The sequence below is a fragment of the Phallusia mammillata genome, chromosome 1 (assembly GCF_965637545.1).
Source record: "Phallusia mammillata chromosome 1, kaPhaMamm4.hap1.1, whole genome shotgun sequence".
In the NCBI taxonomy this organism is placed as follows: Eukaryota; Metazoa; Chordata; class Ascidiacea; order Phlebobranchia; family Ascidiidae; genus Phallusia; species Phallusia mammillata.
Genome location: NC_137252.1, coordinates 25,951,511 through 25,968,225, shown reverse-complemented (window position 1 = coordinate 25,968,225; position 16,715 = coordinate 25,951,511). Strand labels below are relative to the sequence as shown.

The 16,715-nt window shown below is 35.6% G+C and overlaps 2 protein-coding genes across 3 annotated transcripts; one reads left to right on the top strand and one right to left on the bottom strand.

The window, feature by feature from the left end:
- The first annotated feature begins 3,697 nt into the window (after nucleotides 1–3,697).
- On the top strand, nucleotides 3,698–5,514 carry LOC145222690 (stomatin-like protein 1). Its single transcript, XM_080088875.1, has one exon. It carries the CDS (start codon nucleotides 3,699–3,701, stop codon nucleotides 4,872–4,874), a length of 1,176 nt encoding a protein of 391 aa, XP_079945001.1. The 5' UTR covers nucleotide 3,698; the 3' UTR covers nucleotides 4,875–5,514.
- On the bottom strand, nucleotides 5,432–16,714 carry LOC145222673 (AP-1 complex subunit gamma-1-like). Of its 2 annotated transcripts, none has more exons than XM_080088854.1 (19): nucleotides 16,438–16,714; nucleotides 16,041–16,165; nucleotides 15,498–15,639; nucleotides 14,654–14,750; nucleotides 14,507–14,583; nucleotides 13,907–14,032; nucleotides 12,975–13,154; nucleotides 12,477–12,532; nucleotides 12,162–12,275; nucleotides 12,002–12,085; nucleotides 11,532–11,643; nucleotides 9,489–9,632; nucleotides 9,360–9,434; nucleotides 8,862–8,989; nucleotides 8,362–8,617; nucleotides 7,642–7,936; nucleotides 7,227–7,387; nucleotides 6,765–6,863; nucleotides 5,432–6,327 (listed from the first exon to the last, which is right to left on the bottom strand). In XM_080088854.1, the coding sequence occupies exons 1-19, from the start codon at nucleotides 16,636–16,638 to the stop codon at nucleotides 6,226–6,228; spliced, it is 2,574 nt and encodes an 857-aa protein (XP_079944980.1). In that variant the 5' UTR covers nucleotides 16,639–16,714; the 3' UTR covers nucleotides 5,432–6,225. The 2 variants fall into 2 exon arrangements, with proteins under 2 accessions (XP_079944980.1, XP_079944990.1); XM_080088864.1 differs by having other exon boundaries at nucleotides 13,907–14,002.
- Between the last annotated feature and the right edge of the window lies 1 nt (nucleotide 16,715).

The window sequence follows — 16,715 nt, the reverse complement described above, 5'->3', positions numbered from 1 at the left end:
ATTTAAACACAAATCCAACAAGAAAGAAATTTCACAACATATTATAGAACCTAATTAGTGTTCTATTGCTACCAGCTAGAGCAATTAACTAAACTGTTAGAAGCGCAGTACCCGATAAAATCTACAAGGCAAAACGCCATTCTGTCTGTACACAATGATAAGCAGACCCAAATTACCCTACGTGTTCAGATATGCAACTCCGAGCGAGCAGCAATTCTCAGCAAGTTTAGTTGAATACCGTTCGAGCCTTCCTGTGCAAACAAAGCGTAGTGTATGTTCTTCATGTGACTGAGTCAATTATTACCAAATGGCGCTGTAGCTAAAATAAGACACAATTTAGATCATGACTTTGGAATTACGTAAATTTCAGCACGAACTGGAAAATTTAGGCCTCGGAAAGTTTTATGGTGTATTGTGCCACGTGACCGCATCTGGTTGGAGAGACAACAACCAAACTGCTGCGTAATGTCTCCCCATTTCAGAACTAGTTTTGCCAAAACTGATAACTTTTTACAGTACCGTTTTAACTGCGAGTAGTAGCCTACTACCAATCTCGGTCAGGATTTCATTCATAGAAAACGGAAAAATCCCCCAAAAAAATGGTTAGGAGTATTTGCCCAAATCCTTTTTATGGCTTTAAATGCAACAAAATCCTATAACTATTTCTGATTAGTTTCCTGTACGTATGTCTGGTCGATAACTTCTAACTAAAATTAAGGTTGATACTGCTTAGGCTGCTGAGTTCATGAATAGTCCAATATTCGAATACTTACCCTTACCCATGACCTGTGGTGGGATTCAGCCGGTTCGCACCGGTTCTATAGAACCGTCGTACGAAATTTTATGAGATCAGCGAACCGGTTAGCATTACTGGGTAGAGCTACTAACACCATAACGCAAATGACAACCAAAGTCGATTAGGGGACGTAAAGAGCTGAATTTTTTATTTAGCGGCTATAAATGGGTTGGTTTGGGAAATAGGCCTAAGTTTTTAAAATTTTTACATTAGTAACTAATTTTTTGGGTTAGTTTTATTGAATTTTAAGTGCTAATACCTTACCCCGACCCTAATAGCCCTAACCGTGAGCATTTTTGGAGATATAACCAAATCGACTTTGGTTGTCATTTGCGTTATGGTGTTAGTAGCTCTACCGCATTACTGGTTACTGTCAATTGACTGTTTGTAACAGAACCGACTGAAAAATATGACTTTTGTGATAGAACCGGCTGACAACAAATTTGAATGCCACCACTGCCCATGGCCGTAATTGGTTCCATTTATTTGTATTTGCGGTTTAAATTTGGCACCAAAAAGCAGGGAGTCGAACCGCTTGTCATATGGGTTCAGGTTCGGTTCGGGTTCACTTGGTTTTGTTTTTAAGGGTTCGGGTTCGGTTCAGGTTTTTAAAAATATATATACTCGGGTTCGGGTTTTGTTACGGTTCGGGAAAATTATCCGGTCCGAACCGGGTTGCGGTTTTTAAACCGGTTCAAATTTTTATTCATGTCAATTTAACTCTAATTAACCATCATCTACCTGGCCTTATCAAACTCCAAAAGAATTTTGCCCGTGCACTGTAATTTTTGACACGCCCTATAAGTGTTATCTCGCGTATTAGTTTTGAATAAAATCACAACATATAAAACAGACTGCATTTTTTACTGGTTCGGTTCCGGTTCGGGTCCAACGCCAAACAAAATATGGGGTTCAACTCCGGTTCGGGTTTTTAGAAAATCGTAATTAGCGGTTCGGGTTCGGTTCGGGTTTAATGAAATAAACCGCTCAAACCGGTTCGCGGGTTTGGGTTCAGTTCCGGTTCGACTCCCTGCCAAAAAGTTTCGATCAATTTTGCCAAACAAATTCGAAAAAATAGACAAATAATGATTGTCCATGTCCGCTGTATTATTTTGGACAAAATGAAGACCATGAGGCTCGTTTGCGTAACAAAGAGTTGGATAACTTTATTTACACAGACCAAAGAGTATTGCAAAACTCTTTGCACAGATTCGTTTTCTATAATCTTTGCACAGAGGCAGACTTGCGGCTAGACTTTATGACATCACAAATTTGCGATCACGTGAAATGTTAAGCGACGCGTGACAACATAACTTGAGTTACAACAACAAAGTCTTAAAAAACAAATTTAGCTATATAAGTTAAGTTCTTTCTGCTAAATTTACGTGAACAAAAAACTGATGGTTTTGTGTTTTAATATTCAGCAATTGTTGCTTCGAAATATTTGTTATAAATTCGTTCTTTGAAGAGGATTTTACCAACAAACAAATGACAAGTTTTGTGCCGCTTTTGTAAATATTTGATTCTTTTGATCAAATGTGGATAATTTATGCTTGGATAATAAGTTTAGAAGTGGCAAATAACTGTGTCTATGGTCCATCCTCCATACACTATGTCTTAAAATTGCAAACCATACCAAGACATTGATTTTTACTTTTAAATTTGTACATGCTGGAACTTGACATGTGTGATTATGTGGATTTGATTGTAAAAGCAGAAGTTTGCCAAATATGAGAGAATTCAATATTGTGCTAATATGGTTGAAATGAATTGTCGTAAAGCACTAACATGCATGTTTTTTAAACAGTTGACAAACTCCTTTTAAAAATATGTAGTTATGGCCTAGACGCCCAGTCTGCAGAACATGGCAGTTCCGGTCGAGATATCGGGTGTGCAGGACCAACAGGTCCCATGTGCATGCATGCATGACCCGAAAGTTTGCAACTAAAATGGCATGCAAACATTTTATATCTTGCGTAGCTGCCACACTTGGCATACTGGGCAGTGCGTAGTGCCAGTGTTTTCATTTGCATATTGTAATAAAAGTGATTTGCTTTACAGACTTGTATATAAGGGTGTAGACAAAATGGCTAACCAATGTTTAATAAGAAATGTTGTGCGCTGCAGGCAGATATTTCAAAATCGTTCTGGTGCACTTGCAAGAATGCGAACTTTTCACATCCCAGATCCAAAACCAACAAGTTTATGTATGAACAAAATAGTGCTAAACAATTCAAGCTCTATGAGAGCATATTCCAGCAGTCCTGAAAGTGACAAAAATGCTGAAACTTCAAAACAAGAAATTCCAAAGCTAGAAAAGGACCGTGTAAAGCGAATGATGTTTTGGATGGTGCTATGGGGTGTGATAGCTGCAATAACAATGGTAGTTGGACGGAATTCTCTTAAAAAATCAAGAGAGAGACAAGTGTTTGAACAAAACTTGAGAAATATGAGTGACGAAAGAAGAGAAGAAATTTTAAAGCAAATGGCTGAAGAGGAAAAATCTAAATAATTTTAAAAAACTGTGTGTTAGAGAGTGTTAATTAAATATTTGAATCATCTCATCTGCAGCCAATTTTAGCAATAAAAATAGTATATATGTTGCAAAAATGCTGAAATGCTCTTATATGTTTTACAGAAAAAAACATTGCAACACATTACAAATGCTGAAATACACTGTTTGTTTAGTTTTTTTACTGCATGTGAAATTGTGTAAAAAAATTAGTATGGTTGTTAAGTGTCACTTTGCTGTGCAACATGCTTTGTTCCTTTCTAGTAAAATGCCATCTATAATTGTTTTACTATATTGCAACATTTCTGTTGCATTAGTTTCCTGAAATATTTACAATGTTTCAACTGTGTTTCTGCAGGTGGTCAATAGAACCTTAAGCTTTTTCAAAAAATGAAGTATACATCACTGAACAAAATCAACAAACCATTGGACTTCAGATCTCATTTCACATACGGTGGCATGAATAAGACAAATGACTATGATGAAACTTATGAACCCTCCCACAATCAAGAAGACTTTCCAAGGTCGTCACTAGACTGCCTCTGTACAACACTTCTGACTGGATTGTCCTACTTCATATGTTGCATCACATTTCCCTTTTCGGCTATATTCACCTTTAAGCTGGTAAATCAGTATGAAAGAATTCTTGTGTACAGACTTGGTCACTTGCTTGCTCCCAAGGGTCCAGGTTTTGTGTTCATTTTGCCCTGTATTGACAAATACAACAAAGTGGATTTAAGGACAAAAGCTTTCAATGTTCCCCCAACCAATGTCAGAACCACTGATGCTTGCATTATTTCCATTGGAGCTGTAATTCACTTCAGAATTCGGAATCCTGTGCTAATGAGCTTGTCAGCACAAAATGTCAATCATGGTGTAAGAGATGCTGCAAGAGCTTCAATGGCAAACCTTTTAAGCAAACAGAGGTTTTCTGATATCAAAAACAAAAAACAGGTGTTTGCCTATGACATACAAATGGATGTTAACACAACAGCAAAGGATTGGGGTGTGGAAATTGGCAGTGTTGAGTTATCAGATATTACTTTAATCATGGCACCTCCAGAGCAACAAAGTCCGTTTATGCCAATGTATGGTGCTGAACCCACCCCAACTGATCCAACCATGGACACACTTGGCCATCTTGCGAAAGTAGGACAGCACTTCATTATGAACCATTTACAGCAAAAAGAGCAAGAGCCTGTCCCAGTACCTGAGGTTTCTTCTGCAGACTTCAAAACTGCCGAAGAGCTATTTGAACTTGTTGAAAAGTCCATCACTTCTCAGTTAGTTGATGAGGTTGATGCCTCCTTCCAGTTTGAAGTCAGTGGTAATGGCGGTGGAGAATATTACTTGGATCTCAAAAACAGTCCCGGTGTCGCCGGAAGAGGCTGTCACCCAGGTGGCGATGTTGATGTCTTGGTTAAATTAAATGCTGAGAATTTGCAAAAACTTATGTCTGGACAAATGACACCTTACACTGCATATTCCAGTGGACGCCTAAAACTGGAAGGAGACCTTCGTAAAGCTATGAAATTGGACAAAGTACTGAGCCAAGTTGCAATTTAAAGCTGCACCATGTTTTATTATGGTGCTATTTTGTTCTCAATATTGAAACTTACATATTGCATCTTGGTATTCTAATTTTGGATAATATTTGTCTAAATGTTGCACTTACAAACTTGTTACCCACGTTTTTGATGAAAGCATGAAATATATTTTTTATTGGAATACAACATATACCTACCAATATGCTAAATTAGACAAACAGATGAATCAAAAATTAAGAAGTGACATTATAACCATATTCATTGGTTTGTAAATTTTTGTCATTTGAACAGTATGCTCTGAAACATTGTACACTTGAGTCCCAAAGTAAAGAGGAATTATTGTATAAAAGTGTTTGCTATGTAGGCTTTAACACATGTATACCCATTTTCATATCAATACAAGGCTTTTTAAGTAAAGAATGCACATCTCAACTTAACTGCCTTCACTCTTTCTTGCTATATATTCAAATCCAGCTTTTTAACAAGAAAACTGTGACTTTAATATGTTTACCCTTTCAAAAAAATGGCACTATTTCAAGCCAATCCTGTGTTTGTGCTTATCATCAGGTACAGGACATCGGTATACACAATTTATTCATGATAAATGTCACTCCTACACTTTTGTAGGTGTACATTGCCAATAAATTAGCTACCAGCAAGTCACATTGGAATCCAGGCAAACGCCCAACAGAAAAGTGTAGCGAGACACACTTCAAATAACAAGATAAGCATTTTATAAACCTATATGTCGCAGGCGAGTAAATGATTTGTACACAATAAGCATTGTTACAAGGCTCTTGCAATTACCACAAGAGTCTTGCAGTTGTTAGGTGGCCAACAATGGAAAGGAAAAAATAAAGTGCGTGAAACTCTCCACAAAGGTTTGATAGAAACAACTGCGTGGATTAAAAAGACATTACTATCCAATGCACGCCAATAATTTTGGTCCCACTGGTAAACTGTTTTTAAAAAATCAATAAACCTTCTTGGCTGGATTTATTCTGAGAGCACCGTACACGACTGGGCTTGGATGAAAAACATTGTGGTACCTTACTTAGTTTGGGCATTGTACGGAAAGATAGATTTCAGTGAGGGATACAGTCAATTGCACTGTTACAGCTAATATTCAACGGTCTACCACAAGATAATGATCATTTAAAGCATGTTACATTTTTGCACACAACATGAACAGGACCGTGGTAAGGCTAGGAAGATACAATCACTACCATGACTCCACCACTATTATTGTCATTCTAAGTTGAAGGCATGCAGCCTAGAGAGATTCGTTGAGAAGAGAGATGGTCACAACTCGCTTTAGCATAGATAAGCACTTGTGCAACAAAAATCATGGACTGTTTAAACTGACTTCATCATTGCCATACAGCTGCAGGAAAGTTATTAAATTCTCCCATTTCCTGGATAGTTTGGCCTTGGCAAGTGTATGATATCCGCATTCGTAACCTTGGCTGGGCCTGTCACAAAAATATATCTTTATGTAACAAATAATTTGTTTGCATTTTGGATCATTGATTTCATTTGACTGTCACATTAAAAACATTAGATATACTACAAGTTCACAATGAAACAGTGTTAACCCACAAAGCAAAATCTAATGCATCTGAAAGGATTTCATCTATGTTGCGCCTACTATCTACGCTATTTTTATCTTTCAAATATTTTAATATGCTTCAATTTCATTAGCCACATGCAATAGTTTGAAATTTCTTTATGATGCTTGTGGAGATGCGAAGCATTTACAATAGTTTTGTTGACATGTTTGATGGAAATATAAAGTGGAGTGTAGAAAAGGGTCAGATATAAAAAAATGTCAAGCAATAGAACACACTTTAGAAACAAAAACTTGCTAGCATATATTTACACTTTTTTTCAACAGCAAGACTTAAGTTACCTTATTTGGGTTGTTGAGACGGATAATCTGCGTGACACTGTTTGTGCCATTGGCTCCAAGACTGTTTCCACTTGGGGGCATCATTTGAAGCTGGAATGACTGTAAAAAAGAATGGTTGTTTGTTTATCTATATTTAACTTTTTCTAACAGTTCTAGACACTAACACTTGCCAAACAAAATGTCAAAACTTTTACATTGCTATTTATATCTGCACTTTTAATGTCTTACATTAAGTTTTAATATCTAACATTAAACTACACAAAAATAGCCGGCCTGGTTTTTCAAATTACTGCTTTTTTGACAGCATTGGTGATTAAAATTTAATTACAAGAACCACTTCAATATGCTGAATAAGGGTAAAGACCAAACTTGGGGTTCAACTTAGATAGTTTATTCTCTAGTTAGATGCTATCACCCTTACTGGACTTAATAAATATATTTATTCTATTGTTTTCCAAATACCTTTGGCACTGCAGCTTGAAATATGAAATCACCAAAGTCATTCATTGTTGAATTGGTGGCAGTTAACTCCACAGAAAGAACAGTTGGTGCTTCACGATTAAAAGTAAACAAAACTTTCAAACCAGCTTTATCAAAAGCTGTCACACTTTGCGCTGCTGGTTCTGCCAAAAAAAAAAAGATTCAAGACATTCAATGCTTTAATGAGAAAATTTAAAGAGAAAAATAAGAAAATTCAATTTGAATGCACAACCACTAAAAATGGTTCGAAAAAATTCCAATCTACACAATCAGAAATCACAGCAAGCCAAAAGCAGCCTTTTCCACTTGAGGCAGATTCAAGGTAGTCTAATATGACCTTTTCAGGTAGCAAATGTTGCCACCTACATACTGAAATAAGGTCTAGAAATAAACTTACTTTGAGTGAGATTGTTCATAATTAGGTTGGGAGCTGCCATTCCAGGGTTCAGAGAGTCGGTGCCCATTGCCATTGGATCACCCATCAATCCAGCAGGCATTTGGAGTTGCCCATTGGTGGCATTGGGAACACCATTCATTTCTGGAGCAATTGCAGGAGCACCCAGTCCAAGGTCAAACAAACTGTTAATATTATTCTGCGCTGCCATTGGTGGCATTTGCATTGATTGTGGTGCCGGTGCAGACGCTGTACCTCCCAGATCAACCAGATCAAGTAGTAGATCAACATTGCTTTGCTAAAAAAAAAACAATCATGTAAACCCAATGTGTTCAGTATCATTTTTAAAGACGACTTATCCCAAGCATATGCTTGTTTTTTATAATTGTATCACGAGTACGGTAGATGGTTTGGCGAAAGCAGTGAGGGGTTTATATGTATCTTAAAATATATGTAAAAAACTTAGATTATCTGGCCTTTATCTGATGCTTAACGACTGAAATGTTCAACATTCACATTCGACCATTTAAATAAATGCCAAGAGTTATCAAACTTGACAATTACAACACATTTTACATTATAACCACATTTGTACCATTGGTATCATTCCTTGACAGTTCAACATAATTTTGTCAAACAAAACAATAGAAAAAAATATCACATTGTAAACCAGACATTCAAAACTGCCTGACATAGCACATTAGGTAAAGTTAATATTCTTACTTGAGTATTAGTTGCTGGAGTAGGAGATCCAATGGTTTGTAACTCAGGTTGAACAGGTGCTGGTACAACTGTTTCCTCTTCATTGTTGCCTTCACCATTCTCAGCCTTGGATGGCCGCTCAAACTGTGGCATGCGTTCCAATACTCCAGGCCTTAGAGCTTCATGTTTAACAAACAGCTGAGTATATTCCACAGAACGCTGCTGCACTTCCATGTTATGTGAATCCATGTGTAGGCTGACAATGTGCTGCGACTCCCTGGTAAACAAAGGTAAAAAAAAGAAATTTAAAAATTTATTAAGCCTATAATTTATTGAGATTTTAACCAAGCAAAAGTATATAGCCACCAGATAAAGCTTTACAGTATTTGATTTGGATGCAATTGATAGGAAAATTTGTAATATTAATGCATGCCCTTTGTATTAAAGATTGTGTCTACTTAAGTTAACTGCTCTTTAAAAGTTATTGTTTTGTATTTATATGTGTTTGATGAGCTGCTTACCCTTTATGTGATGGAAACCTTGCACTAAGTTTCATTACAGCGTTGATTGCATAAGATTTGGTCACATGATTGGTCAATGAACTTTCCAGAATTCTTCTCAATATGTCCAGGATTTCTGCTTCTGTGACCTGAGTACACAATAGACAAAACTCAAGTGTCATTTAGGGATAGACCGATTACAAAACAGCCGGTACGTTTGTAACTATGTTATTTTTACTTGGGCAACTGTGTCTTGCCTTCAGCATTGCCCACTCACTGATTGGTATCAAGGCAAATCGACGTTGAGGGCTTTGAGGCTCCTACATGGCTTTTGTTAGTTCCGATTTTAAACACTTACGTTCGTTTATAGGTATTTTTGAACATTGGTGTTTTAGTATCAGTCTCAAAAACTCATATCGGTCTATCTCTAGTGCCATTTAGTCAAAAGTGTTTTAACACAATGGTATGATTTGCAAGACTTTTTTTCAACTTTGGTTATAACATGGTTATAACAAGTACCTGCAATGGTTCTTCTCCTTCACAATGGCCGGAAATCAGCTCATCACCATATTCCCCCAAACACCATGATGCAACCTGCAAATAGCACTGTAAGCTTTCCCCAATACCTATTTTGTTCAGGATATTTACCTGTGTTATTGGGTGAACGCTCAGGTCATTAATTTCAATGAGCGCTTGATACAATTTCTGTGCAGCATAAACATGCATTTTGTCATTTGCTGACAATAGGTGAATAAGTGTTGGCACAGAGTCATCACGCACATAGTTTCCCGCCTGTTAAAAACCAACAAAATGTACAATAAGGTGATTTCACTATTATAACCTTTTATGTTTTCATGATAGTGAAATATGTAGTATGATTAAACACAGGAACAACTAGAAGGGTGGCTTTCTGATATACTTCCATTTTATATATTCTATACAATATTTACCAATTTACTATACACATCATTTGATCTACACATATGATTGTTTTTGTAAACAAAAACCAATGGGTCCCCACATGCGTGTTTGTGCGGATTTACGGTACACATGTTGCGGTGATTTTTAGATTCTAAAGGACAAATTTTTAAAAAGCATTAACCCAACAATACAAAAATTTTGTTCGTATTCTTTTTGCACTATTATTGTCATATAATTACAAACACATTAAAAAGAACGAAACAAATACTTTAATTTAATCTCTTGCTTTGACCCAGATATTGTCGTCCAAGGTCGGGTTTTTAACACACTTTTTTCTAGAAAGCTGTAACAGTCGTGTTACAGACACTTTAAATTAAAAAGCAATTTGCTACAAGTGTACACATAACAAATTGTTTTTCATTTAACTTTGTTTCGCATTACCATTGACCTGTAGTAACCTCTCAGGGTGCACACGCCAAAAGACTGTTTGACCTATTGACACCGTTTTCAATAGTACACGGTCCTTACTGTTCAACAACACTAATTTATACATGCCTTGAGTATTGATTCCTAAATTGTTTGCGAAAAAACGCTAGGTTATGACGAAAGAAAGTTCTGAACTGTGTTAGTAATACCTACTAGTTGACCTTAAGTAGCCCGCGGCGGCGGCCGACCTGACAACAAGCATTTAAAAAAACATTTATCTTGCTAAAATGTCAAGTTTATTTTTATCTTTATTTTGATTAACAAGTTTTGCTTGACATATACGAAACCGAAGAACGCTTATTAGGTTTAAATCACGCCATAGGTGTGAAACCTTTGCCAAAACTAAAAATGTGAGTGATAACTTTATAAAACGAAACAGCATTGTTGTGCAAAACAGCTGATTTCTGATCACCCAAACGATGTCTCATAAAACGTCTGTCCGACGTCAAGCTGAGCCCTCCTGCTATCGTAAACCATTGAGTTACTCTCTTGGGACTTCTGCCTACAGTGTCTTTCCTGACCAAACGAGCGTTAGACACATTTACGTTTCGGGGGCCTGTGGGCCCCCGAACAAACTTCTGGAGGATCAAGTTTGGATCAATAACTAACATATGTCCAAATTTGAATAATTTTGAAGCACTCTTTCTTTACCAAACCAGCGTTACAAACCAGCGTTAAAAATTATCTGTTTTGGGGGCCTGTGGGTGAACCGCTGGATCAAACAGGGTCAAAATTCACATGGACCATCTTTAGACCAATATCTATAATGTGTGTAAATTTGAAAAAGTTTGAACCATTCTTTCTTGACCAAAACGTGGGAACAAATCGGCGTTAGAAAGGAAAAAAAAATACGGACAAAAACAATAATTTTGAAGCACTCTTTCTTTACCAAACCAGCGTTAAAAATTTTCTGTTTCGGGGGCCTGTGGGTGAACCGCTGGATCAAACAGGGTCAAAATTCACATGGACCATCTTTAGACCAATATCTATAATGTGTGTACATTTGAAAAAGTTTGAACCATTCTTTCTTGACCAAAACGTGGGAACAAATCGGCGTTAGAAAGAAAAAAAGAAAAAAAAATATGGACAAAAACAATATGTGTCCCCTTCAGGGAAGGGGACCCATAATGATCATTATAGGCGGCGCTTGCACACTGCTTAAAAATTCACACACAAAATGGTTTTAAACAAATTAAACATACTAAAGAATATGTGTGTAGAGTAGACTAAATGCATAGACAAGGTAAGTGCCTGTTTTGTTGATAAATGAGGAAGTAACTTTACCGTAATAAGGACTTTCACCATGGTGTCAATATGCCATTTTGTGTTGGGTGCAAACTTTTCAGCAGCCACAAATATTCCTGATGAACAATCTGATTTAAACTCAACATTACATCTGCAATAAAATTGGTTTATGTTAAAAAAAAATCCTGCACAATAATAACAAGGGTTGTCTCCTGAGAGCAAAGCAAACTTTAGAAAGTTAACAAGGCAAATTATAAATGATAGATACACTAAAATCTTGTTTTGGTCAGCTTCTTATAAATCTACTTCAATGCAGTACATCTATTTGAAACAAGGTAGCATTATATATTGTGTTTTAAAGTGCCCTTTTCCCCTTTTTGTACAAACCTATTAAATTTATGAGGCAATATGAGACAAGTTAGGCAGTGAAGTGGCTAAAACAGTGATACAAACAGGCCCCCTGTACTAAGAGACCCATACATACTTTCAACAGACTGTCAAAACATTACCTTGACAAAAAGCTCAACAACTCTCTCATTGTTCCGCGAACATTCTGACTGTTAATCAATGAGAAACATAGTTCCATGGCTCGCCTGAAAAAAAGGAAAATGTGCATAACCTTGAAGAGCTTTTCCTTGGCTACAATTAAGTGCATTTGGTTTTGCATACCTTAGTATTGATGTGTCAGGATCTTTTAAGCAATCAAGTACTGTAGTTCTGTGACGCTGCACTGCCGTCATATCAGTGTGAACAGTTTTCAGTAGTGAGTTCAAAGCGACGTATCTGTAGCCGAAAAACAAGACCACATTGTGAGTGATTTGTGTAAAGTATATAAATCTCAAACCTAACACAGTTGTAATCATCCACTTTAAAGACTGTCAATGAAATCTGAGTTTATTCTTTGAAATAGCGCCAAATGTGTTAGGTGTTGTTAGTAACTACTTAAAATTGACTTTGTCTATTGCCAATGTTTGTGTACATTACCTGATATTCTTGTCATTGTTTAGTAAAAATCGTCCGAGAATGTTCACCGCTAACACCTACCAAAACCAGTTTATATATATTTTTGAGTAAAAAAAACACACATAACAGTCAGTTGTATCTACGGTACAAAATAAACATTCTTAGCATAGAATAAAAATCTGTTGTTCTGTATTTCAATTTAAAAATCAATGAAACCACTTTATAGTAGGCATTCTAGTGGCATCTTGACTGTCATGCAGAAAGTATAGCCGTAATATATGCAAATATAACATGTGACAATGCTGTACATAAGACACAAAATAAGTTAACTGGGTTTAGTGCAATGTACTTGTACTAGTTGTATAAACAATACCTGAACACAAAAAATACTTATCAGAACAAGTTTAATACAAATTGCAAGTTAACACAGCCATATCCTATAAAATAAATTTTGTATTTCAGTTACATTTTTAATCAATATGTATGTATATTCCAAACCACTGAGTATCCTAATCTCACCCTAAGGCCACTTTCAGATTTGATATCCATGATAGTTAACACTGTCTCATACAGGATGGCGTTGCCCACATTTTTGTTCGTCTCAGTGTTAGTTGCCACTTGGGCGAGAATATCATTCATGACTTCACTCGATTCACCATCATTTCTGCCCAGGATTCTTAGCAAACGGATAATGCGAACCTTTTAAAAGAAAAAATGGAATATTTTTGTCCCATTTCAGGTAAAACTTATTGCATGGCAAGTGTTCCAAAAAGTTTTGGAGCTATGCCCAAATGTTGGTTTACATAAAACATTGTTTAAAAGAACATTGTAAAGTTGAGAAAAGGTTTACATGATATAAGTTTTTGCTTTTGCAAGATATATATAATGTTTGATCGCACTTCAAAAAAAGGGGATGTAGTACACACTAATGTTCCACTGAGTAGAAATTTGCACTAAGCCTTTATATAACCAAAAGATTTTCAATATTAGACACAAATCAAATCAATATTGGTTTGTAGGCACACAAGTAAATCAGTGTTGACAGTTTTTATATTCATTTTAACCATTTATATCTGATAAAGTTTTTTGGATCCTTATTAAACAAAACATATGTAATGTTCATGAAAAAAGTGACCACAGATCAGCGACAATGTAATGTTTTATTTGGAGAAATATTTGCTATTTAGAAGGCATTACTATTTCTGCAAACAAAAGATTACACTGACATTGAACGTTTGCCATTTATTTTGAGTATATTTTGTATATTTGATAAGTAAAGACATATCTGCCATTCCAGTAGTTTGCTATGACATTACACTTACAATTCGATGACATTATCTTTCTATCTTTAAAAATCAACAAAACTGCAATTAAACGAAGAAAATCTCTAATATAGTGTAACCAAATTTATGTGGTTTATTGCAATCAAATATAGTAAACATTGAACTCACTTGCAAAAAGGGGTCACTAATCCCACTGACATCATGTTCAGGTGAATATCCGGCCATGATGAGGTTTTTCAGGATGCGAACAAGTGAAGGGACAAGCTGAAAGCAACCACGTGTTCGAGAAAAATTCTGGTAAGTCGTTTAAACATAATTCTTTTTAAAAAACTGGAGGACAGATTTGGTTGATAAGTTGCAGGCAAATCGTTGTTTTTTTCAGATTAGCCAAACAAAATAACTTCAGCTTATTTTATTGCAAAGCAATTAATTATGAAAAATTGACAAATACCAACTGTCATGCAACAGAAGGAAGCCATGCACAACAAACATGTCCACCAGTTTCAAAACTTCTAATACACAATGCAACATGTCTAAAAAGCAAACTTGTTATATTTATAAAAATTGTTGTTTCAAATGCATGTAAAGCTTTTAAAGGAAAAATGGATAAATAAAAAAAGTTAAACTTTTATTTGAGTTCTTATGTTTTGTTCAGTAAACAGTGTTTAATTCATTTTAAACATATTGCAGTGTTCAAAATTAAATTAGATCAAAACAATTGTTATCTTTATACATGCACAAACTGTAAGCAATACACATGTTACTTACCTTTTTAAAGTTATCTCTCACTTTGGAGCTTTTCATGCACATTTCAGTTACCAACGACACAGCGCCAAGCATTACCCCTTAACAAGTGAACACAATTTTGTTTACCCTTATTTCTACAGTAATCCAAAAAAAAGTTGTCCTTCCTACCATGATTTTTGTCAGCTAAAAGAGGTTTGGTGAGGGGAATAAAGTTTTCCATCATTTCTGGAACTTTTCGCACAATTCTACAGGCGCAGAGAACAGCCTGTAAAACAATGTAAACGGTGGTTTTTGTGGTGTTAAAAAAAAATGAGTCAACTAAATATTTTAGGAAACCATGATCCCATTGTTATTCGTCCACCTAGAAACATTGTTTCCTAAACACAGTTGGTGTAATATTTTCCAGTAATTTAGTTTTTCGGAGTGAGCCACTGTAAAAGGCTGAACCATAGCCTAAAAAGCCCCCAAAAACAAAACATAAAATAATCCAACTTTCTGATTTTGAGGACAACATCTAACAATGGCACCTTACACAATTTATACTATTTTCTGTCACTACAGTGATTACATATTTTTAATTCCACATTACATTTGGTTCCTAGTTTCAATACTAAGTATTTTGTACAATATTTGTTTGTGGGGCAATGTATGCATCCAAAAACAAACCTAACTGTATTTGTGGTTTCAATTGTTTACTTTTTGCAACATGAACCTGAATATTTCTCACAACCATGCATAGGAGCTAAGTAGCAGGAGTAATACAAAATATAGTTGACTGAAACTACAGTGTCATTGTGGCATACCAGGTTGTTTATATTTTCAATGAAATTGTGTTTTTCAACTTGTGTGTTGGAAGCTGATGTAACAAGACATTACAAGAACACAACTTTATGTACCTGATGATCATACATGTGAGTTTTAACAATTTAAGAGGTTGTGTACTAAATATTAAAACTGTGCCCCCAGATTAAAGTCCTTAACAAAACAATTTGTACCAAAAACAAAACCCTACCTTTTTCTTAATGTAACCATTAGAGTTTTTCATCAGTCGTTCAACATCAGAAGCTAAATCCCTTGCCATCTCAGTAGAACAAACATTGCCAAGTGTACATAAAGCAAGACTTTGTACATACTGTGAGGGATTATCCATATCACTAGAAACAAAAGCATATAAGAGTAGAACCATGTTTTTACAAACATGTACAAACATATGGGAGCTATGGTATGCGTGAGCATGTTACCATTGCATTTTTTGTGGGTTTCATGGCCCTTGTTGCTTTATAACAACTTTGTGTTTTCAATTTATGTCATTACTCTTATAAAGGTGTCTTGTATGGGACATTGAATCAATGATATATTATAATAAAAACTGCTGGAAGAGCTCCAAATGTGTTAATATATTATGCACGGCAGAAACACTTTATTTATATGGTACAAATTTTAGACAGAAGTTGCACTCAAAACAATAACATTTTATGCAACTAGATAAGAAATATATACAAAGCAATGCCCATATTTGATGTGCAGAACAGATTGTAAACAGTGGTTTATTTACTTTTTTAGTGAATTGGTCATAAGGAGGTGAACTTCCCTGTGCTCATCAAGTAACAGCATTGCGCCCAGATATCCTATTCGCTTGTCGGTGAACCTCCCACTTACAATCAGCTTCAGTGCCTCTAGCTGTTAAAATAAAATAAAGATTGTTTGGAAATACATTGATTAACTGTGTGTTACTGTTATAATTTATCAGCACAGTCTCAGCAGTGGAAATAGATAAAAATATATGCTGATAAAATTGAATAAAAGATCCCCACAACACAACAAAAAAACTTTCAATTTGATTCACAGTTTTAAATGGCAGAAAGTTGAAATTTGATTCTTTTATTGATATATGTGCAATGGTTGACATGACAAGGGTGTACTGTAATATAAACTTATTTCCTATATCTTACCTGTCCAAAATGAGCTGGATAACCAAGCATGTATATATATAGAACTTTAGCAACATTGCGACATCGAAAAACATTGTCTTCTTCCCTAAAACCATTTCTGATGTCAGCACATTCCTTCTGAATTAGTGCTCTCTCATCTGCAGCTGTTTTGCAGCTTCTAATGTTTCGAATGAGATCCCGTAGTCTGTTTGGCACTGGCATTTTGTTAAAGTGCTACAACCTAGGAAACCACCTTACTACAGGCCTAAATAACAAAAGTAAGTTACAGTGTGATATAA

What these genes read in the sequence shown, in the direction of transcription:
- LOC145222690 (XM_080088875.1), top strand. Translation starts at nt 3,699, where the DNA reads ATGAAGTATACATCACTGAACAAAATCAACAAACCATTGGACTTCAGA.
- LOC145222673 (XM_080088854.1), bottom strand. Translation starts at nt 16,638, where the DNA reads ATGCCAGTGCCAAACAGACTACGGGATCTCATTCGAAACATTAGAAGC. An exon ending in GCGTTCACCCAATAACACAG is followed by an intron (nt 9,435 to 9,488) that starts GTAAATATCCTG and finishes TGCTATTTGCAG; the next exon opens with GTTGCATCATGGTGTTTGGG. An exon ending in CTCCAGCAACTAATACTCAA is followed by an intron (nt 7,937 to 8,361) that starts GTAAGAATATTA and finishes TTTTTTTTTTAG; the next exon opens with CAAAGCAATGTTGATCTACT.